Raw genomic sequence first — 24,257 nt, forward strand, 5'->3', positions numbered from 1 at the left:
ATATGGCGTTAAGAAGTGTTTTCTTTCCTAATTCCTACTGCTAAGGCACAGGTCTTTGCTGATCTTAAAACTCCATGACAGGACTAGCTTATAACCAGGTTTTTTAATGTTACACTTTATCATCCAAATGAAGACACTTTTATAAATGAAACGGGTACTGGGAAGAAAAAGGCATAAACCACCGAGCCTCTTATCCTCTATAACAGATCCTTTCAAACTGGGGACTGGTTTTTGTGTTTGTTTTTTTTTCTTCCCAGGGGAGGGGACTAGTTTTCAACTTGAAAGTCTATGGGGTTTCTCAGAGAGTTTGAAGTTTTGTTTTCATTTCAGTGACATGGCTGTGTTTGCATTGTTTGCGCTAATCCATTGTTTGTCCCGAGTGGGAAAATTTTAATTGTCCCTCGTCAAAAAGAGAACAGAATCAGACTTCACTTCCAGATAGGGAAATGTTCAAGCCAAGCCAAGCCAAGTCAGGGGACAGCATGGCCTGTAAAAAAAAGACATGTAGTAGTTCTGAAAGAGAAGAGTAAAGTGTGATAGCAGGATACTGAACTCAAGAGCCTGTGTTGTATATTGTACCGTATTCATTTTGCAAGAGGAGATGGAGTTTCAGCAAAATGTCATACATTACATTAAAAATATTAATTTGTATTTAATTTTACAAACGTTTCAGTCCTAAATTTGTGTTGGTTAAGTGTCCAACCTCTGCTCAGGTCATGATCTCGCCGTTCGTGAGTTCGAGCCCCACGTCGGGCTTTTTGCTGACAGCTAAAAGCCTGGAGCCTGCTTCAGATTCTGTGTCTCCCTGTGTCTCTGCCCCTCCCCTGCTTGCGCTCTGTTTCTCTCTCTCAAAAATAAACATTAAAAAATAAATAAATAAATTTGTGTTGACTTAATAAGAGCATAAGGAGCTTTCTTACACCTATATTTATGTAGTACCTATTAAAGAAGCATAACCACAAAAAATAATTTAATTTTGAAGGTCCACAGGAATTTTAAAAGTTTAAGAGTCCATTCTCCTGCTTAGAGCAGTTTTAGTATTAGATCTTTTTCTTCCTAACCCAACTATGCCCTCTGGTGGTGTAGTTGCTGATAGAAGCAAAATACTCCCTTTATAAAATGTGCCCTTTTCAGATTCATTTGTAGATCAGCTGTGCAGCCGACAAAATAATTTCCCTGTAGAAACGGTGTTGTAAACAATGGCAGTTACTGCCGGATAGCCCACAAAAACCCACAGTGGTTCTAGGTCACTTGATCCTCAACCTCCTTTGACCTCCTTCACTGCCTTCCTCACTGGCCAAACAAACAGATCACCATGTCCCCAGTCACTGTCCAACACCACTACTACTCTGTCCCCATACCTTTCCGGAGTAGAAAGAGGGAGGAAGTGAGTTAGTGCTTCTGTCAACTCCAAAATCTTATAGAAATAACTTGTGCCCTGAAACCCGTCCCCGTCCTGGGGCCTTCAGAGGAATGGGCCACCTAGAAGGAAACTTAGAGGTCCTCTTTGCTTCTTTCCAAATCTTGGGGTAAATAATCTTGCTTCCTTTTCTTTTGTCCTGCCCAGAGCTCCTCTTAGCTTTTCAGGGTTAGAGTCATCTTCCAAGTAGAAGGCAACAAGGAAGGAAAAGCAGACTAGAAAAAAGTGGAAAGAAAAGAAAATGCTTTGACCCAAGGTTTCCCCAAACCCAGAAGTCAGAAGTCTCTGATATCTAACCAGTAAACCTTCAAACACCTCGTCTCCTCCATGCTTGACAACTTTCCCTTACCAGTCCCTTCTGGAAGAGGAAGGGTTGAGGGAACACTCAGTCTCATGGTACCTGGTGTGTATCATACCAGGAGCATTTAAGCAGTCAGCTATTATTTGTACTTTGTGATTCCGAGGGCCTCTCCGTGGTGAGGGATAGGGACGATGTGGACCCTGCTGTGTCTAGGCAGATACAAATCCCATTTTCAAGCAACTAGAAGAGGAGCGCCTGGGTGGCCCAGTAGATTAAGTATCCGACTTCAGCTCAGTTCATGATCTCACAGTTTGTGGGTTTGAGCCCCAAGTCGTGCTCTGTGCTGGCAGCTCGGAGCCTTGAGCCTGCTTCAGATTCTGTGTCTTCTTCTCTCTTTCTCTCTTTCTGTCCCTCCCCTGCTCATGCTCTCTTTCTCTCTCTCTCTCTCTCAAAAATAAATAAACATTAAAAAAAATTTTTTTTAAGATAAAGGAACTAGAAGAACTCTTCAGAAGATTATTGAATCCATTTATAGTGACAAAAGGGAAAATTTATATGATTTTAACAAAGTAGGAAAAAATAGCAAAAACATAGAGACAAGTGAAACACTTCAGCTAGTTAGAGTACCTGACTGTGGTACATTACTTAATTTGGAATTGCACTAACATTGACATAATGTGTAAGTTTATTTAAAATAAATGAAAATGTTGATTGTTTTATCTATTGCTATTTAGTAAACCACTCAGTGGGGAGTAGGAGAGACTTAGAAGCTGGCCAGCAGGGAAACTGCTGATGGCTGTGAAAGGTTTTTTATTCATACCAGCAGCATCACACTGTGATATGAATTTTTTTCTCTCTATCATTCTTCTAGGTAAGGAAAGGAAAAGAAAGCTGGAAACACTGGAAAAATAAACGAGTTCTTTCCTGTGAAGGTGAGCTTGATTATTTTTCTGTTGAATTTTGGTAAAATAGCAAGGATTAGATTAATTAATGATTGATAACAAATGAAGATTAGTGAGAACGGGTAGGGTACTTAATACTACCTAAATATTTGTATTTAAGTTTTTATCTGCATTATGTATCCTATTTGAAAATAAAGTTTCTGTAAAGTACAAAAACAAAAATAAAATACTTTGGATGTGAAAAAATAAATTAAAAAAACCCCCAAAGAATCTAAAACTCAGAAGCTTAAAACAACCCTTATTTAAAAACAAAACAAAGTTGAGCTCATAAAAACAGAGTAGAAAGTGCTTGCCAGGGGCTAGGGAACAGGGGAGAATAGGGAGAGGGAGAGGACTACCTCTCCAAATTTTCAAGGGTACAAACTTTTATTTTATTTATTTTTTGATTTTTTTTTAAATGTATATTTTTGAGAGAGAGAGAGATAGTGTGGGTGGGGGAGGAGCAGAGAGAGAGGGAGACACAGAATCTAAAGCAGGCTCCAGGCTCTGAGCTGTCAGCACAGAGCCCAACTCAGGACTCAAACCCATGAACCCTGAGATCATGACCTGAGCTGAAGTCAGATGCTTAACTGACTGAGCCATTCAGGTGCCCCAAGGGTACAAATTTTTAGTTGTAAGATGAAGAAAGTGTGAGAATCTAATGTATAACATGGTGACTATAGTTGATAATACTGTATTGTATAAATGAAACTTGCTAGGAAAGTAGAACTTAAATATTCTCATTAAAAAAGGTGAATATGGCGGGGGTGGGTGGGCGGCGCCTGGGTGGCTCAGTCCGTTAAGCATCCGACTTCGGCTCAGGTCATGATCTCGCTGTTTGTGGGTTTGAGCCCCATGTTGGGCTCTGTGCTGACAGCTCGGAGCCTGGAGCCTGCTTCACATTCTGTCTCCCTCTCCCTCTGCCCCTCCCCTGCTTGTGCTCTGTCTCTCTTTGTCTCTCAAAAATGAATAAATGTAAAAAAAAAAAAAAAAAAAAAGTGAATATGGGGGCACCTGGGTGGTTCAGTTGGTTAAGCGTCCAACTTCAGCTTGGGTCATGATCTCACAGTTCGTGGATTTGAGCCTTGCATCAGGCTCTGTGCTGACAGCCCGGAGCCTTCTGATTCTGTGTCTCCCTCTCTCTGCCCCTCCCCCGCTTGCATGCTGTCTCTCTCTCTCTCTCTCTCTCTCTCTCTCAAAAATAAATAAACATAAAAAAATCTAAAAAACAAAAGGTGAATATGTGAGAAGATGGGTGGGTGGGGAGAAATCCTTTCACAGTGTATAGGCACGTGAAATCATCACATGGTAAGCTTGTAAATATCTTACAGTTTTCTCAATTATACTTTTACTATAAAACTGGGAAAAAATCCAGTCTTTTATTGTATCTCAGAATTCTGTAGATTGGCCGGGTGGTTCTCGTACAGGCCTCCCTCGGGGTCTCTCAGGATTTTGATGGGAGGTGAGCACTGGGGCTGGTGCTGTTGCCTCTCTCGGCCTCCTTCGCCCATTCCCTGAGTCCTTTCCTTCACACACTGTGCCGGGCACCATTCCAGTTGCTGGGTTATCATCTTGAATAGGACAAATGAAGGCCAGACCCTCAAACAGCTTACATTCTTAAATTCTGACATTGCAAAAATACCCAGGAAACAAATCCATTATGATGTGATGTAGGTGGGTAGGAGGCTACTTTGGAGTGATCAGAGAAGTCCTATTTGAAGTAACACTTGAAGATCTGGGGGACAAGGATTTGCTAGTGCAAGTTTCCAGGGCTTGAAGGGACTTGGGGATTTAAAGCGATGCACAAAATCCAGTGTGTTTGGGGAGAAGTAAGTGAGGAGACCAATTGGGTTAGGTCACAGAATTAGTCAGAGGCCAGGTCATGAAGGGCCCTGAAAACCATTAAGGACTTTGGATTTCATCCTGGGTAATAGGAAGTTTTTAAATCATAAATGTATTAATTCTCTTGTTGAAAAGATCACTCTTGCCTTAGAGAAAGGGGTCAAGGGTGAAAACAAGGAGACTAAATAAATAGGCTGTTGCAGTAGGTGCTGGAGGCTTGGACAGGGTGAAAGCTGTAATTCTGGGAAGTCAGTAGATCCCAAATATATTTTGAAGGCATCTCCAGTAAGCACTGCTGATAGGTTGCATTGGGTGAATGAAAAGAAAGGAGAAAACACAGAGGTTCTCAAGTTTCTCTTCTGAGCAGTGGGATGAATGAAATACCATTCACTGAGAAGACTGTAGAAGAACATTTTTTATTTGGGGTGACGCAAGAAGCAAATATAAAATTTTATTTGAACATGTTGAAGTATGTTATGCTTCCTCAATAATTTGTAATTGAACTCGATGGTTTGAGGTTTACCCAAACTGCAAAAATAAGCCAGGTTATAACAAAGTGTCCTGCTATCTGGGAAATTAGAATAAATGGTAAATATTTAAAGTATAAGTTCATCAAGCAAGTTAGTATTTCTGTTACGATAATAGCTACAATTTGTTAAAGGGTTTTTGTTTGAACCATATGAAATTATGGATATCGACAATTTTGAACTTGAAATGGCAATATCATATGGTTCATCCCAGTACATAGTAGCCACAGAATTATTTCTTTATATATGAATGAATAAATATTCACAAAAACCCTTAAGGTAGGCTTTTTGTTATCTTACAGTTGATAAAATGGAAGTTCTGAAAGAGGTTAACTAACCTGCCACAGGGATGGTGACAAGAAAGTAGGCAAGGAGGAATGAAAACAAGGTCTTTCTGCCCTAGCATCTGAACTTTAAGCCACAAAGTCATACTACCAAGATCTCTAGCCAAGGAGTCCTGCTGCTTCCAAACGAGAAAAGCTTCAGACCTCATACACAGATATGCAGATACAAGAGTGCTTGGTCTGATTGGATGGAGAATTGCCGACTGTCTCCCTTCTGGAGAAACCCAAGTCCAAGTGGACCTTACAAGCCAGCATTGCATTTTACAAGTAGATACACTGAACAAAAAGAAATCAGATAGTCAATAGTATTAAAAGTTTCTCAAAAATTCCCATCAATTTCTTCAAAAATTTCCATATTCCCTTCTATAATCATCACTGAACTTCTCTATGCTACAAAAATATTAACTATAAAACAAGTGAGTCTAACCTCAGAGAAAGAATATATAATGTCACAGGTTGGAGCTTATCACTAGTCAACAAGCTTTGACCACTTTTATCAAATGCCTCAGAGCACATTTATTACTGTACTCTCAAGCATTCTTATACACTATTAGAAGTGATACTGCCCATGAGTGAGATTCAATAGGGAAACATGTAAAATATGTTATCAATTATAGGGTCTTCAAGCTTCTCCCTCTTTACATAGTTTCTAGGTTATCTAGATTTCATTAAAGTGAACACTACGTGTGAATCAATTAGGAACTCTATAAATACAGTATATCAGTTTGATCCGTTAGTGCTTAGTTGTGTAAGACAAAGGCTGACAAAAGTTTCCATAACTAAAAAGCTTTCTGTCTACCCTTGGGAAGAGTATTTCCCACATAGCTCTTATATTAGCAGTGTCAATTAGAGCCAACTATTCCTGGTGATAAGCAATAGAAATAGTCACTTGTCAATTAAATCACACTCCTACTAATGGAAAATTGAAGTTTTTATTTAATAAGCACGTGAATCTGGGGCACCTGGGTGGCTCAGTCAGTGAAGCGTCTGACTCTCGATCTTGGCTCAGGTCATGATCTCTCAGTTTGTGAGTTGGAGTCCTGCATTGGGCTCTGCACAAGCAAAGCCTGCTTGGGAATCTCTCTCTTCCTCTCTCCCTGTCCCTCCCCCATTTGCACTTCCATGCTCTTTCCCTCTCTCTCTCAAAATAAATAAATAAACATTTAAAAAATAACTAAATTAATCTGTTCTTCAATACTATATTGATCAGGGGGTCTCTGAGTAGAGGAGCTAGTATAGTAGCTATTCCCCACATTGGTGCAAAAAAAATAATAAAGTCAGTACTTATTTTTTTAAGGGCCAGTACTTACTAGTCTGTAAGTTCTCAGCCAGCTTCAGTGTTATTTTAGTAATAATAATGGTAATGATAATAATAAATACTATGTACCAAATCCTTACTACATGCCACATACCATGATATGTGTATTACAAACATCTTCGCATTAAAATCTCCTAACAATCCAGTGGGATAGGTTGTATTATCTTTGTTTTGACTGAAGCTTAGAGATGCTAAGTAACTTCCCAATGTCCAAAACTGCTGCAGAGCTAAGATTTAAACTCAACCATTTTGGCCTCAAAACCCATGCTCTTCCCCCTATTATATGTGTGTGTGTGTGCATGTGTAACAGTAGAGCTGATTACTGTGAGTTTACTCTTAGTGCAGGTGATAAATGGCAATGCCTGTGTTATAAAAGTGGTCAAAGAGTCTAGAATTTTGAGCCCAGCCTGAAAACTAGCTTTATGTGCTTACTTTTTTGGTGATCCTTTGTATTTGTAAAAAGTTATATATGTGATTTTCATATTCAAAATGTTTCTACAATTAGACTTCCTAAAAGTAATTATTTTGTAGTTGAAGTCCATATTTAATTGGTTAAATGTGTCTGATTACTTACAGAGATGGATTATTTAGTGATTTTCTTGGCTTTGGCATTAATGCAAAAAACACAGTAGGAAAGAATTGTGGAAAGATAACCGTTTAAAGTATGTATTAATTTTGGGGTTGCCCTCCCACATTGTGCACACGCATAGACAAATGTCATAAGAAAATCAGGATGACAAATTATTCAACCATTAGCTTTCAAAAATGCCACTGACATAGTCCTATATGGAGAGATTCAGATGCATTCTGACAGAGCTTTGGCTCCCAGAGATTAAGTATACTCTTAGAGAAAAGAGAACAGTGAGTGGGAGAAAGGAGCCCTTCAAGCACCTAAGACATGCAGGAGAGAATCCCAGGCCCTCTCAGGAGCCAGCACTGCTGTTAGCCCAGAGCTGGGGCACTTTGTAGAAGCTGAGGCAGAGCTGATCGTCCTCTCGTTGTCATTCTGTGGGTTCCACCCTTCACCAGGGGTCAGTCAACCCACTGTCCATCATTAGTCCAGTTTGAAGTATTGCTTGCATTTATCCCAAGAATCTTTTCAGCTTCTTCTGAATGTCTCTTGGGAGCAATCCCTCATCTAAGAGCTCAGGACATTCATAAACACCATTCTGTTCCGCACCCCCCCCCCCCCATCTCCACCTCCAGATTAGAAACTAGAAGTCTTGTAGTCTTTGATGGGTGATAGTGGAGGAGCCTTGGATGCTTTGTGGGGTGATGCTGGTGACAGCTGAAAGAGAAACGTTCGGTCCAAAGAAAGCAGGATTATTTGGAATCCCAACGTGAAATCACCCATTGAGCTGGATAGCAGAGAAATGCACTACCCCATCACAGAGTGTTAAGAAGCATTTTGTCACAGGCAGAGAATGTTTAGAGCTGGATAAGAGCTTGGAGAACATCTTGTCTCACCCTTCCACATAGCAGAGGAAGCCCAGAAAGGAGACCTGCCTTTTTTAAGGTCAAATACCTGGTTAATGGCTCAGCCACAACCAGTAATAAGATGTCTTCAGTGAGTTTAATTCTCTCTCTAATGCACAGCACAGAAAAATCTGGCTTGCGGGCTCTTTTTTGGGTTTTTTCTCAGATCCTCTTTCAAGGCATGATAAGTCAAAATAGAGAACCCACTTCCTAAGTTCTTAGAATTCCAAGTTCAACAGCTCACAGTGACACCAAAGTTGAGTTTTTGTTGGATTAGTTTATTGCCATAAGATAAAGTGAAGACATTTTTTTAAATGGTTGGGAGAGCCATAACTGCTTAAAGACAATTTCTCTTGCACAGAGACTCTATGAGAGTCTCACACTAGCCCATGAGTGCCTGAAACTGAGCACCAGAATGCATTTAATTGTGAAGAAAGCCCAAGCTTCCTTCCCCGTGATAAATGAAGAACTGACCTTTCTTCTAGTCTGTGCCTGTGTTCTTCTGCTCTTTCTCTGGTGAATACTTACTTCATTGGGATTTTTACAGGTAGACAGGCAGGGGTGTCTACCTATTGCTCAGCATTTCTCTCATGACCACCTTGCAATTTCTAGTCCCCACACGGTTTATCTTTGGGTATTTCAGTGGGTTCACACCACTCTCCATTGTCACACCAACAAACTCATCAGGTTGCACTTTCTACATTTACTCTCCACAGGCCTCTGTTTTCTTTATAGTTTTTTATTTTTAGAAACTTCTTTTGAGAGGAACACTCATTTTTTAGCATCACTTTACGTATGTCATCGTATTTAAAGTTTATTTTTTTGTGGCAGATAAACGACTATTTAAAGACTTCTCTTATGGGTATTGATGGAACCTTTAAATAAAATCTGTTTGTAAGACACAGTGATAGCCAGATATTAAATAAGTCAAAATTTTAAGTCTTCTTGTAAATATTAGGTTGACTCCTGATTAACATTTGAGATTCTTATTAACGTTCCACACATTGTTTCTGTTCAACCAATTTCAGAACTTCATGAAAAAGTTGAGTGGTAGGTTGGGTAATAGGATACCACAATGGGAGCCTTTTTTCCAAGGCTGGCATGTGAATAAAGTACCTGCAAATCATGAAAAGAAACAAAATAGCTTTAAAAGCAAGAATTTTCACATTGCTCGCAGCAGTATGCACATACTCACTGGGCATAGGGCTGTTGGGGATGGGGGTCTAAACCTAAGACTCAGCCAGTATCCGCAGCGGTCTGATCTCCCCTGTTTGTGACTTAGAACATCTCTGCTATGTGTGCCTTTCAGCTGACTGAGACACTTCACTTCATTCAGCAAAGGAAGTGGATTTCATTTATAATGTATCCATTCTGAAGGCATTACTAGGGAAGCCAGGACTGTCCTCGCCACAGTGTGTGCTGAGCGACTTGCTTCTGGTTTCCTCAGACAACACACAGGAAGTTGAAACGAAAGGGTCAAGTTGTGGTGACCTGGAGGCCCCAGTCAGGAGGGAAGAGTAGGATTCATCCCCATGGCCTCTGTGAAAGTTTGGGAAAAGCCAAGGGAAGAAAGAGAAGGAGAAAACCGTTAGCCCTCCCCTGATGGCTTAAAAGATAGGTTCTCAACCCTGGGGGTGCACATGAGAATCATCTGGGGGAGTCTTTGTTGTTGTTGTTGTTGTTGTTGTTTTTCAATGTCAAAACCCAGGATCCACTGCAGACAAAATGAACAGAAGTTCTGCATGTGACACCTGAGTGTCAGTACTTTTTCAGTTACTCTGGTGATTCTAATGCATGCAAATTGAAAATCACTACTTTACAACAAGGATCACAAACCTAAATGCCCACAGGTAACCGATGAGGAGGAGGGTCGGCTAAGAGTAGAGAGGAGGCAAGTAGCACACTAACGAAGTACAAGTACGCCAGAGGGCAGCTGCTGCTGAGCTCTCGCCAACTCTTGTCATGCAGGAATGTGACGCCATTTTGGCAGATTTTTAAATGTGTGTAGCTAATCATTTAAAAATTGGGTTGTGTGATACATGCTACAACATGCATGCACCTCGAAAACATTATGCTAAGTGAAAGAAGCCAGACACAAAAGGCCATATATTGTATGATTCTGTTGATGTGGAATGTCCAGGATAGACAAATCCACAAGAGAGAAAACAGATTAGTGGTCACCAGGGGTGGGGGGAGGGGAGCATGGGTTGTGACTGCTTAAAGGGTACCAAGTTTCTTTGGAGGTGATGAAAATATTCTGCAAGTAGATAGTGGTAATTGTTGCACAACATTGTGAAATGTATTGAAAGCCACTGAATTGCACACTTCAAAATGGTGAATTTCATGCTATACCTTAAAAAATAACTGCGGGGGCACCTGGGTGGCTCAGCAGGTTAAGCTTCTGACTTCACTCAGCTCATGATCTCATGGTTTGTGAGTTGGAGCCGGGCACCAGGCCCTGAGCTGACAGCCCAGAGCATGGAGCCTGCTTCGGATTCTCTCTCCCTCTCTCTCTGCCCCTCCCCCACTTGTGTTCTGTCTGTCTCTCAAAAATAAGTAAACGTTAAAAAAAACAAAAAACAGAAAAAAAATAAGCTTTGTGGACCAATTCAGACAGGCCAAAGAAAACCGTTTTATAGAAGCCAGAGTGGGACCTATGGTGTAAAACCACATGGAGGAAAACCAGGGTCCACAAATTGGGCTGAAAATTTTTAAAAAGCCAATCTAACATAATGTATGCCTCCACATCCTTTCATGTCTGCAACCAAACTGGTAGCAAAGCTGTGCCTGCTGCACCCTTTTCATCTTAAGTCAGACACAAGCTGGGTTTTTTCCTTGATAGGTGCTAATGCAGAGCTGAGCGGCTGCCAGCCTATAAATAGAAGTAGGAACCCCTGAGGCGCAGAACAAGCTGGCTGATGAAACCAGCGCTTTTATTCCTCTCCCTTACTGTTTTGTTACTGAGCAAGAGAGGGGTAAAGGAAACAGACAATAATAACCACACTCATTAATTGTTTCTCCTTTATCAATTGCTTTTTTCCCAATGTGCCGTTAAATTCACACTCCCTAATTTATCATCCCCTTCAGTAGGGTTTGTTACTCTTAATTACTCACAGCATGTTAAAATCATTACTACTTCCGTGAGGCGCTCACTGGCTGCAACAAAGACAATGAGGGAGGCTCGGCTCTTCAAAGAGACTTTGAGGTTTCCTTAGTCTCTGCTAGCCTGGGAATACACTTCCACTGGCAGTGGTTTAAGAGCTCCCCCAAATCCTACTTTACCACGGATCAAAGTGAAATATTACTAAAAACAAAAATAGAATTGCCCTCATCACTTCCATCTTCTAAATATCGGGCCGTGTTGCAGAAAGAAGATGAGATTCAGATTTTCCTTACCTGAATTCTTCTCTGTAGTCATTCCTAATATACTCAGCTAAAGTCTGGCTGTACCGCAGGCAGCTCTTGAGGATGTAAAACTGCTGATACAGCAGAACGGCTTGGCTGGGACTTAGCAGCTGAAATGAAGCTCCAAGCCCCTTTACCACCTGTTTCACAATACTGGCCAGGAAGGTGATCTAAACAAGAAAAAAACAGTGACAATGTAGACTGCATGCCACCCATAAGGCACCTGTTTCAGCTGGGGCCTCACCTATACAAGTAGGCTGAAGTCCTCACCGCCCTTACACCAATACTGCACTGTTTCTCACTGAAACGGTACCCAAGAGAACACCAGACCGTAGACCAGTTGGGTTTACCGATCGCCCCCCTCAAGCAGGATCAGAATAAATGCTGACCATCAAGGAAATTTGGTTCTAATGTAAAAGGAGAACATTGGAAGCAGGAGTGGGGACAGAAGAGGAGCTTGGAAAGGCCTGTGGCTTCCTCCAGGAGAGAAGATAGTCTCTCTTCTCTTCTGTTGTGAAGAACAAATGGCCCACAGAAATAAATTTCCTGTAACTTTCAAAGAGGGTTCCTCCAAGGCTATAGTTCTCAAAATTTAGTATGCATAAAAATCACCTAGGCAGCTCACTAGACATGTGGAATCCTAAGACCCGCCTCAAGGTATTTACCATAAACAATTCCCATGGCTTTGTTCCACAGACAACACGTTGACAAACACCAAGTGAGAAACCCAGGAAAACCAGGCTTGACACAAACAAGTGATGTTGATGTCACTGTTAGCTGGGGTTTTCTTTTTTTTTTTAACGTTTACTTTTGAGACAGAGACAGAACATGAATGGAGGGAGGGTCAGAGAGAGAGGGAGACACAGAATCAGAAGCAGGCTCCAGGTTCTGAGCTGTCAGCACAGAGCCCGACACGGGGCTCGAACTTACGGACCACGAGATCACCACCTGAGCCGAAGTCAGACGCTTAACTGACTGAGCCACCCAGGCGCCCCTAGCTGGTGGGGTTTTCATTGAGACTATGTCTGCGATCATTTCTGATGGGGCAATGAAAATGGAAATAGTAGCAATAATGTGAACTTCTTGAATTCCTGCTTCTCACACACACACACAAAAGTCATTTACAACCGAACCAAGGAGGCCTGGCTGGCTCAGTTGGTAGAGCATGTGACTCTTGATCTCGGGATCATGAGTTCAAGCCCCATGTTGGGTGTAGAGATTACTTAAACACACACACATACCCCAAAGGGGCACCTGGGTGGCTCAGTTAGTTAAGCTACTACGAGAACAGAAAGGAACACTAGTGTCCTTTCAAGCTCTAATGAGCAGGTCCCTTTGCATGCCCATTAAATTAGTAGCAATAAAGGTATTGCCTTTTCTATTGATGCTGCTCATCATGGGCTCAAACCCATGAACCTTGAGGTAATGATCCAAGCCAAAGTAGGACGCTTGGCTGACTGAGACAGCCAGGCTCTTCTAACTTTATTTTTTTAATTTATTTTGAGAGAGAGAGAGAGAGAACAAATAGGGGAGGGGCAGAGAGAGAGGGAGACGGAGAACCCCAAGCAGGCTCTGCACTGTCAGCGCAGAGCCTGACACAGGGCTCCATGTCACAACCGTGAAATCATGACCTGACCTGAAATTAAGATTCAGAGGCTTAACTGACTGAGCCACCCAGGGGCCCCATGCCATCTCTTTATTATGAGAGATTTATTTATTTTTTTGTTTTAATCTACTTCTATGATTGTTATTTTTTAAATATAATTTATTGCCAGATTGGCTTACCTACAACACCTAGTGATCATCCCAACAAGTGCCCTTCTCAGTGCCCATCACCCATTTTCCCCTCTCACCCACCCTCAGTTTGTTCTCCGTATTTTAGAGTCTCTTGTGGTTTGCCTGCCTCCCTCCCTCCCTCTCTGTTTCCCTCTCTGTTTATAACAACTTTTCCCCTTCCCTTCACCCATGGGCTTCTGCTAAGTTTCTGAAGATCCACATATGAGTGAAAACATATGATATCTGTCCTTCTCTAAATGACTTATTTCACTCAGCATAATACCTTCCAGTTCCATCCACGTTGCAGCAAATGGCATGATTTCATTCTTCCTCATTGCCAAGTAGTATTCCATTGTATATATAAACCACATCTTCTTTATCCATTCATCAGTTGATGAACATTTAGGCTCTTTCCATAATTTGGCTATTGTTGAAATCGGTGCTATAAACATTGGGGTACATGTGCCCCTGTGCATCAGCACTCCTGTATCCCTTGGGTAAATTCCTAGCAGTGCTATTGCTGGGTCATAGGGTAGATCTATTTTTAATTTTTTGAGGAACCTCCACACTGTTTTCCAGAGCAGCTGCACCAGTGTGCATTCCCACCAACAGTGCAAGAGGGTTCCCGTTTCTCCACATCCTCTCCAGCATCTATAGTCTCCTGATTTGTTCATCTTAGCCACTCCGACTGACGTGAGGTGGTATCTCAGTGTGGTTTTGATTTGTATTATGAGAAATTTAAAGCAAAACATGACATAATCAGATTTTTTAAAATAGATCCCTCCAACCAGTCTGGTGGGAAGGTAGGACAGACTATATAGATGTGATTGTACTTTCAAAGAGAGAGAGTCAGTGGTACTAGGGACTAGGATGATGGCTGACAGGACAGAGTGCCCCAGTGATCCCAAGTGTTAATTCATACTCGCCAACTCATACTTGCTGTTTAAGATAAATGTTCATTTTTTCATTTACATATACAGCCAATATTTTAATGTGTTCTGTTTTCTACAGGATATATTTTAGGTTTTTCATGAAATAAAGATCATACTTAAGATACCATTTTAGGGGCAACTAGGTGGTTCAGTTGGTTAGGCGTCCGACTCTTGATCTTGGCTCAGGTCTCACGGTGGTGGGATTGAGCCCCTTGTTGCTTGGGATTTTCTGTCTCCCTCTCGCTCTGCCCCTCCCCCGCTCATGCCTGCACGTGTATGCTTTCTCTCAAAATAAATAAATATTTTAAAAACTTAAAAATAAAAGATATAATTTCAGTCCTGTAAGCACTCAGGCCCCAAATATTAAAAAGCGCTTTACCTTAATTAAATAATACAGTCATCAGATTTACATTTTGCTTCTATTTCCTAATTGTGACTACTTATAGGGAAAATTTATGTTTATTAATTAAGCACTGGAGCACCGGTATAATTAACTGTGAGTGGTGCTTTCGTTTTTGCTTCTTGGTACTTACGAAGGGAGGACGACTTTGTAGGAAGGACATCATCCAGCTAATAGCAAACTCTTCTGGTCCCAATCCAAGATTTCCCTAAAAGACTCACAGAAATAAACAAGTTACATTCATGAAGTTTGAGTTGTACATGATATTCATTCTCAAATACATTTTATCTTGATTGATGAAATCAGTATTTAGGAAAATAAGCTGATGAATACTTAAGAGCAAAAGTAGTATCATTTAAGTCAGACAATTTTGGAGACCATCTCTAATACAAGCATATTAAAGATATATTATTAATCATTTGATATATAATCACAGAAATATAATAGTCATATGATATATATAATAATCATACAATATAATATGTATAATAATATATATCGTACCTGCTGAAAGACAAGAAATATCTCATATAAAAGTGCCGTAGCTGTATCTGTATATTCCTTGATAAGGTTCTGTAACTAGAATTTTAAATAATAGTCAACGCAATATCACTGGCAGAGCCAGAAAATGGTAATTTCTCCTGGTTACCTTTAGGTACTTATAAAAGAATTTTTGATTAACAGAAAATATAATTAATGTGGTCATTTTTCCTATTATGTTTGGTTCAGTCATTCTAAAAAAAAAAAAGGCTCCCATAAAAAGACTACTTGGAGTGCCTGGGTGGCTCAACCTTGATTGAGCCAAGTCTTGATTTTGGTTCAGGTCATGATCCCAGAATTGTGGTTCTGCACTGAGCATGGAGCCTGCTTAAGATTCTCTCTTTCTGTCTCTCTTTCTCTCTCTCTCTCTCTCTCTCTCTCTCTCTCTCTCTCCCTTCCTCCCCCCCCCCACCCCTCTCCCCTACTTATGCTCATTCTCTTTTTCTCTCACTGTCTTTCTAAAATTAAAAAGTATATATTTTTTAAAGTTTATTTTTTTAATGTAATTTATTGTCAAAAAAGACTACACATTAGAGAATTTCTAAGAGAGTGGGTCAGGGAAGAAGATACAATGGCCCACAGAATACTAACACCCAAAAAACTGCACACTTGGTTTGCAAAATCATTCAGATCAACAACCCTACATCCTTTCGAGTATTGAAAATATGCCCCCTAGAATTAAGGTGGGAGATTCTCTAGGAAATTTAGCCTTATGCCCAACGTGAACTACAACTCCCTCTGTAAAATGGGTATATATAGGGCTTAGAGACTTTTGTTTTTGCTCTCAAGAACTCCAGTTAGTGAGGCTGTCTTTTAGCACTTGGTGCATGAGAACTGTGTGGGCATGCTACAGGCCAACACATTTTCCCTGACAGTATTCTTTGCAAGAACGAGCTCCAGTTTGAAATTTCATACTGTTAGACCTTGGAACCAAAATTTATATGATCTTCACGAATAGCCTGCGTGCAAAAGATCACCAAGTTCAAAATCAGGAAACTCAGACCTATCTATTCTGCCCACTAGATATTTTTATATGGAAATGCCAGGGTGGGGAGAGGGGAAAGTGGGTGATGGGCATTGAGGAGGGCACCTGTTGGGATGAGCACTGGGTGTTGAATGGAAACCAATTTGACAATAAATTATATTTAATATAAAAAAATGCCAATGGCAATCCAGTCAACTAATCCCAAACCAAGCTCATTATTTCCCCCCTTTTTAAAAAAATTTTTTAAATGCTTATTTTTAAGAAAAAGAGAGAGCACGAGCAGGGAGGGGCAGAGAGAGAGGGACACACAGAATCCAAAGCAGGCTCCAGGCTCTGAGCTGTCAGCACAGAGCCCAACACGGGGCTCGAACCACAAACCTCAGGCTCATGACCTGAGCCAAAGACAGACAGGTAACTGACTGAGCCACCCAGGTGCCCTTCATTATTTCCCCTTTGAACCTACTTTTCTTGCTATAATTCTTATTTGACACCCTGGCCAGAATCTAAAATTCATCTAATCCTCACAATTTATTTTCACATCAACCTATGAGTGCAATTTCCTAAAAATTACTGGAATCTATCCTCTTTACAACTACCATCTCTTTTCTTCATTAATTTATTCAACAAATATGCATCAGACCCTATACTAAGTGTTGGGGATACAATGGGTAGCAACAGGGACATGGATAATACTTCATGGAAGGTAGTGGAGAACAAACAATAATCTAATGATCAAATAAATAAATGTGTAGTTGCTAACTGAGACAAGGGCTGTGAAAGAAGAGAATAGGAAGTTAGGAGAACTCTAAAAAGAAGCCTGGTCTCATTTCAGGGGTCAAGGATAGCTTCCCTCTGTCCTATTATCGTTCCTCACCTGGACTCCTGCACTAACTTCTCAGCCCTGCCTGAGTCTTGTTTCTATCCCACTCTTTAATCCCTGATCCACTCACTCCACTGTTAAAAATGGTATTATAGACACTCCATTATAGACTTATAATATTCAGACATATGAATATTATATTCATGTTATATTGAATTAACATCTGTCTCTCTAACCAGACTATAAACCAGTAAGGGCACAGGTTGTATCTGTTTTGCTTCTTGTTTGTACCCCCACAGGCTAGCACACTGTTTAGCTCATAACAGATTTTCAACAAGTATCTCTTGAGTGAATGAAAACATGTAAGAGTTTTCTAAAACATAACTGTATGTTTAAGAACTATCAAACCATGTCCCATCCTTTTTTTTTTAAGTTTATTTGAGAGAGAGGGAGAGAGAACATGAGTGAGGGAGGGACCGAGAGAGAGAGAATCCCAAGCAGGAACCACACTGTCAGCACAGAGCCTGACATGGGGCTCGATCCCACAAACCATGAGATCATGACCAGAGCTGAAATCAAGAGTCAGACACTCAACTGACTGAGTCACCCAGGCACCCCTGTATCCCATCCTTTAAAAAAAATTATGTGTTGTTCTGCTTGAAATAAACTAATAATAAACTGATTTATTCTCTCAGGATATGTGCTTTCTAGGTGGTTTGATATTTCTAATGTTTTAGTAAAACTTTAGAAAAACAAGTAATTCTCACTGAGTTTGCACTACTTAGATAGCTAAGGAGATGAAAAACTAAAGCAAGAGAGTTAACCCTAAAATCTCTTAATGAGAGTGCTTTTTTACCATTAGACCCTACTATGGAATTACATATACATAAATATTTTGTATAGAGACAAATAAGCAGATTTATCTAATACATGCTGAATACTAATTATTTTCCTTAGTATACATACTTAAAACATCTAAAATGGATGTATTAATATTGATAGACTAGCTATCTAAGTTTTGAGGTTAATGGTAAAATATTTACTCTGAATTATATTTATAGTCTCTACCATTTCATGGTCTACATTAGAAGACAGAAATCCAGAGCACCCCTATATATTATATTTAGTCTACCCCAAAATTCTTATCTTATCATCTTACCTCAGCATCAAAAGACATCTCAACTAAAGTTGAATCAGCCACCAACTGGATATCAAACACAGGACAAGATTTTGGAATCTGAGGTTCACTAATTAATATTACCAAAAGATTAAATAATGCTCCCCTAAAAAAAAATAAAAGGCAATTAATAAAGTTTGAAAAGAAAAATAGTAAAGCCAAGTTTGCAGACACTGAATATAATTACATTTAAAAGTATAAAGCATTAAGGCACCTGGGTGACTCAGTCAGTTAAGCGTTTGACTTCGGCTCAGGTCATGATCTCATGTTTGTGGGTTCGAGTCCCACATCAGACTCTGCGCTGGTGGTGTAGAGCCTGCTAAGGATTCTCTCTCTCTCTCTCTCTCTCTCTCTCTCTCTCTGCCCCTTCCCCATTTTTGTGCTCTCTCTCTCTCAAAATAAATAAACTTTAAAAAAAAAAAAACACATGTGTATGTGACACATGCATATCATTTTTTTAAAAAAGTATAAAACATTGAAGACCATTCTCTGAACTTTTGGAGCCTTGGACATGCAGACAATTAAGTAGTGATAAAAAATTTAATTCAAAATATAATTTCTTTGTCTTTTGGCTCAAAGCAAGTATAGGTCTAGAAGTTCACAAAGCTTAGGAAGCTTAGTAAGTCTGGACTTAAGGGAAATTTGGGTGAGTTCAGTTGAATCAGTATTTCCCAAAGGGCTTCCCCCTCCCTGCCCCCCGCCAAAGGGCTTTTTATGGCCTATTAATTCCAGGAAATATTATAGTAAAAAAAATAGATTATTTGTTTGAAAGAGGCATAGTAAATACTTGGTTAAACCAAATTCATTGCATATCTTTACTACTGGACTTCTCAGAGGCTTTAATATGCTCACATGCATTGTATATCTCTGAGACAAAGAAACCACCATATGAAACACTTCTTAAAATGCTTATTTGAACACAGATTTTTTTGACTCTAGAACCCTTTATAAAATTTTTGGGTTGAAATACAGTTAACATATTAGCTTCAGGGGTACAACATAATGATTCAGCAATTATATGCACCATCAAATGCTCACCACGATAAGTATAGTTACCATCTGTCACCATAGAAGTTACTATAATATGATTAACTATATTCCCTATGCCATACTTTTCATCCCCATGACTTATTTATTTTATAGCCGGAAATTCGTACCTCTTAATCCCCTTCACCTATTTTACCCATCCCCCCCTCCATCCCGCAACCACTAGTTTCTTCTCTGTATTTACAACTCAGTTTCTCTTTTTGTTGTTATTTGTGTTTGTTCATTTGTTTTGTTTTAAAGTTTCCACATGTAAGTGAAATCGTATGATATTTGTCTTTGTCTGACTTATTTTACTTAGGATAATGCCCTCTAAGTCCATCCATATTGTTACAAATGGCAAGATTTCATTCTTTTTATGGCTGAGTAGTATTCCAGTATAATATATATGTATATTATAACCTCTTCTTTATTCATGCACCTACTGATGGATCTTTAGGTTGGTTCCATATCTTGGTATTGTAAATAATGCTGCAGTAATTATAGTGCATATATCTTTTCGGATTATTGTTTTCATTTTCTTTGGATAAATACCAAGAAGTAGAATTACTGGATCATATGGTACTTATATTTTTAGGTTTTTGAGGAACCTCCATACTATTTTCCAGAGTAGCTACACCAGTTTATATTCCCGAAAACAGTGCATGAGGATAGAATTATTTTTTTAACAAAGCATTTCAAAGGCTTACTATTCCACTGAAGACTGTTAGTTAATAAAACTAGTATTAAACTTTAAGTCTTTTGCTTTCCAAAGTGGTGTACTATCCATTAATCTACACTAATAACTCACTTAAATTGTTACTACACATTTGAATAATACACACTATTATTTGAAAATAAAAGGGCGAAAAAAAAAATCACAATGCAAAGCAAGGATTCTGAGGCGATAGGTTTGGTAACACCATCTTCATGCGTGTCATGCAATCCATATATGGTTGAAAAGGAGCTGAAGGCAGGCTATTAGGAAAATCACTTGCCTAACTGAAGACAGTGCCAGAGTAGCTTCGACAGATGGGAATAGTAAAAGAATTTACAGCTAGGACTATATAAAAATCCTCTATAACCATAAGCATCTCTTTGTAATGGAATAAAGGAGACTAAAAAAATCCCTGCTTGGTAATATTTGAGGCTTCATAATCTTTTTTGTATCTTAAATTAAAAAAAAATAGTATTTATTCATTTTTGAGAGACAGAGCATGAGTAGGAGAGGGACAGAGAGAGAGGGAGACACAGAATCTGAAGCAGGCTGGGCTCAAACTCACAAACTGTGAGATCACGACCTGAGCCGAAGTCTGATCTTAACCAACTGAGCCACCCAGGCACCCTGAGGTTTCTTAGCCTTTTTACAATCACTTAAATCATTACCATGATTACAAGTTCATGATTAACCAAAATTTTAATAAAAATAGGATTCCCTTCATTTCTCCAACTCAAAGAGCAAGTCAGTTCTCATATCTACAAAAGAAGAATCATGTCAGCACACTTCTCAAAAAAGTAGGATATGTCCTACAGGATATTTGCTAATGTTTTATTCAGGCTGTTTTAAAATAGCCAATCTTACTTTTAGAAGATCCTTCCAAAATCAACAAAACATTCCATTTAGAAGCTTTTCTTGATATTAAGTTTGAAATGGCATTCCATTTTCTATTACATTTAATTAAAGTCCTTTATTTTCAGCAGTATCTTCTTTTAAAAGTATCATATATCCAGGGCTAAGGGAAGAAACTCAAATTCTGGGTCACTTGCTGTGATAATATATGAATTCAAGCATGACAGTATTAAAATATGAAAGGATTATGGCACATTTTGAGAAGAAATACACAGAACTGAGTTGAACTAATAAAATCTCTACTTAAGGAACAAATTAAGAGGAAAATGCAGAAATGATTAAATGCTTTTTTATTTGCTCAAATGGAGTTTAATTTGGAATCTACTCCTTCTGCCAACACTATTTAAAATCCACTAGGTCAATAATAGAAAAAATTTTAATCTATATGGTAGTTTCATCCCCAAAAACAAAGACGACTTATGGGGTTGACATTACAGTCTTAAAAAATGGTGCCAACAGTTGTGATACTTTTGTTTAGATTGTTATTATTTCCAGTGTAAGAATTTTGAATGCATTGTAATATATTTTTATACAGACTTTGAAAGGCAAACTCATGGTCTCATAAGGCAGTCTATGTTATTGTGGTAGGCAGAATTCTAATATGGCTTCCAAGATATCTTACCCCCTTTTATATATACCCTAAATAATCCTTTTCCCTTAAGTATGGGCAGGACCTGTGAATATATTAAGCTATTACTCCTGTGATTATGTTATGTTAGATGAGAAAGGTGAAGGGATTTTGCATACATGATTAAGGTTCCTAATTTGTTGACTTTTGAGTTAATGAAAGGGAGATTATCCTGGGTGAGCCTGATTATCGAGCTGAGCCCTTTAAGGAGTGCTTAGGCCTTCCCTGAGCTCAGAGATAGTCTCCTGCCAAGAAGCAAACCATCATGAGTGTACAGCTATAAAGAAATTAATTCGGCCAACAGAAACCCAAATGAGTTTGGGAGATAACCCCAAGCCTCAGATGAGACAGCAGCCCCAGCCAATGCCTTGACCACTGCCTTGTGAAAACCAGAGCACATGATCCAACTGAGCTATGCCCAGATTTCCTGATCCACAGAAACTGTAGGATAAGTAATTTATAGAGTTTTAAGTCACTGAGTTTGCAGTAATTTGTTACAGGGTAATAGAAAACTAATGCAGTTATATTAAACATTTACTGTGCTAATTAATGCTATGGGTAACATGACAGGACCCTATGCATATCTAAAAGTTAGTATTACAACCAGACTGTATTATAGCAATATATGTGCACCAGTGTACATGAAAATAATTAGTCGTATCAGGAAAGAGACTTGCTGTAGTAAGGCTGATGTGTCCAAACCAAATTAAGAAAGAACAATTAAAACAACACTTTGCAGCAGAGGTTAGTAAGAGTGATGGTTTTTCAACTTGGACAGAGAAAGGTAAGGACCAAAAAGTGTATAAAAAAGGTAACGTGATTCTGCAATAATTCAGTATGTCAAAAGACAGAAATGTAAGAAATAATCTTGGATCTCTGTCCTGGAGATTGGGGAAATGGCAGTTCTATCAACTACATAAAGAAGTATAGGGACGCTTGGGTGGCTCAGTCAGTTAAGTGGCCAACTTTGGTTCAGGTCATGATCTCAGAGTTCATGAGTTTAAGCCCCACATTGGGCTCTGTGCTTATAGTGCAGAGCCTGCTGGGATTCTTTCTCTCTCCCTCTCTCTCTGCCCCTTCCCTACTTGTACTCTCTCTCTGTGTCAAAATGAATAAATAAACTTCAAAAAAAAAAAAAAAGTATACATAGGGGGCACCTGACTGACTCAATCAGTAAAGCATGGGACTCTTGATCTTGAGGTTGTAAGTTCGAGCCCCATGTTGGATATAGAGATTACTTAAAAAAAAAAATAGAGAAAATAATAGAGTGTGTCTTACTTGTTCACTGTAAAGCAGGGTCAACAAACTACAGCCTGTAGGCCAAATAACCCAGAGCCTATTTCTATAAATAGAAATTCTATAAATTTCCTTAATTGGAACAGAGCTATGCCCATTCATTTATATATTGTCTGTGACTGTTTTTCTGCTACAGTGGCTAAGTTGAGTATTTACAACAGAAACTATATGGCCTGAAAAGCCAAAAATGATTACTCTATGGCCCTCTACAGAAATGTTTGACCACCCTGGTATACAGTATAGTATGCCCATAGTCCTTGGCACATAGCAAGTTGCTTAAGAAATGTTAATGAATAGGGGCGCCTGGGTGGCTCAGTCGGTTACGCGTCCGACTTCGGCTCAGGTCATGATCTCGCGGTCCATGGGTTCGAGCCCCGCGTCAGGCTCTGTGCTGACTGCTCAGAGCCTGGAGCCTGTTTCAGATTCTGTGTCTCCTTCTCTCTCTGACCCTCCCCCGTTCATGCTCTGTCTCTCTTTGTCTCAAAAATAAATAAATGTTAAAAAAAATTTTTTTTAAAGAAATGTTAATGAATATAATCATTAAAATTAATTTATAAAGTTCTCTAATAAATAGCCAGAACAAAATTACTAGGAGTTCTTATTCTTTTCCCTGGTTCAAATGTTTTAGAGCCCATGCTCTCATTTTTCTTCTACTTTCTACTAGAGAAAATTTAGATAAACAGTTGATGAGGGTGGAAAAAAATTAAGATTTTAGTCAGAACATTGGCCTAGCATGTAATTCATAATCTATAAATCATATAAAAAGGTCAAGCAGATAATATGCAAAATGTGCAAACACGTACTTTCTGGGGCAAAGAATGCTATTGTCCCCCTGTTTTACATTCTTTCATTCTTTCTTTTAATAATAGGTATCCCTATCACCATCCAAAGTTTAGCTAGGTACATAGCCATGTAACTACAGACACATCCAACCATCCAAAGTTTAGCTAGGTACATAGCCATGTAACTACAGACACATCCAAGCTCTCTTGAAGCTATATATGGGCCTATGCCTAAAGTTCTCATCTGCAGAATGTGAGCAGAAAAATCATATACGCCTTGTTTAAAAAGGAAATGTGCAGGGCTCCTGGGTGGTTCAGTCAGTTAAGCCTCCAACTCTTGACTTCGGCTCAGGTCATGATCTCACCGTTCATGGGATCAAGCCCTGCATTGGGCTCTGCACTGACAGCATGGAGCCTGCTTGGGATTCTCTCCCCCCCTGTTTGCCCCTCTCCACTGTGCGTGCGCTCTCTCAAAATAAATAGATAAACTTACACCATAAGCATTTTTCTTTTTAAAAAGGAAATTTGCTTGCCTTCTACTTCTCTTCCTCCATTCCATAGGATTTAATGAAGTCTCAGAGGTCAGCCAGCTTCAATCATGAAGACAAACACAGTGTAATAAAAAAAGTCAGAGCAGGGCACTTGGGTGGCTTAGTCGGTTGAGCGTCTGACTTCAGCTCAGATCGTGATCTCA

The 24,257-nt window shown here is 39.4% G+C and overlaps 1 protein-coding gene and 1 long non-coding RNA gene across 8 annotated transcripts in view; one reads left to right on the top strand and one right to left on the bottom strand.

The window, feature by feature from the left end:
- LOC122240384 overlaps positions 1 to 24,257 on the top strand; it is a 119,155-nt gene that overhangs the window by 22,963 nt on the left and 71,935 nt on the right. For all 4 annotated transcript variants that reach the window (XR_006220034.1, XR_006220033.1, XR_006220032.1 and 1 more), the window contains exon 2: positions 2,593 to 2,653. This is a non-coding gene — a long non-coding RNA (uncharacterized LOC122240384). The remainder of the gene's footprint in view (positions 1 to 2,592; positions 2,654 to 24,257) is intronic.
- CB4H12orf56 (chromosome B4 C12orf56 homolog) overlaps positions 8,968 to 24,257 on the bottom strand; it is an 83,262-nt gene continuing 67,972 nt past the window's right edge. For 3 of the 4 annotated variants that reach the window (XM_042992678.1, XM_042992677.1, XM_042992675.1), the window contains 5 exons: positions 18,187 to 18,310; positions 15,187 to 15,261; positions 14,816 to 14,890; positions 11,566 to 11,744; positions 8,968 to 9,285 (listed from right to left, as the gene is read on the bottom strand). In XM_042992678.1, the coding sequence (XP_042848612.1) occupies positions 9,159 to 9,285; positions 11,566 to 11,744; positions 14,816 to 14,890; positions 15,187 to 15,261; positions 18,187 to 18,310 (580 nt within the window). In that variant the 3' untranslated portion in view covers positions 8,968 to 9,158. The remainder of the gene's footprint in view (positions 9,286 to 11,565; positions 11,745 to 14,815; positions 14,891 to 15,186; positions 15,262 to 18,186; positions 18,311 to 24,257) is intronic. The other variant, XM_042992676.1, reaches the window with a different exon arrangement.

This window comes from Panthera tigris, chromosome B4, assembly GCF_018350195.1.
Source record: "Panthera tigris isolate Pti1 chromosome B4, P.tigris_Pti1_mat1.1, whole genome shotgun sequence".
Taxonomy (NCBI): domain Eukaryota; kingdom Metazoa; phylum Chordata; class Mammalia; order Carnivora; family Felidae; genus Panthera; species Panthera tigris.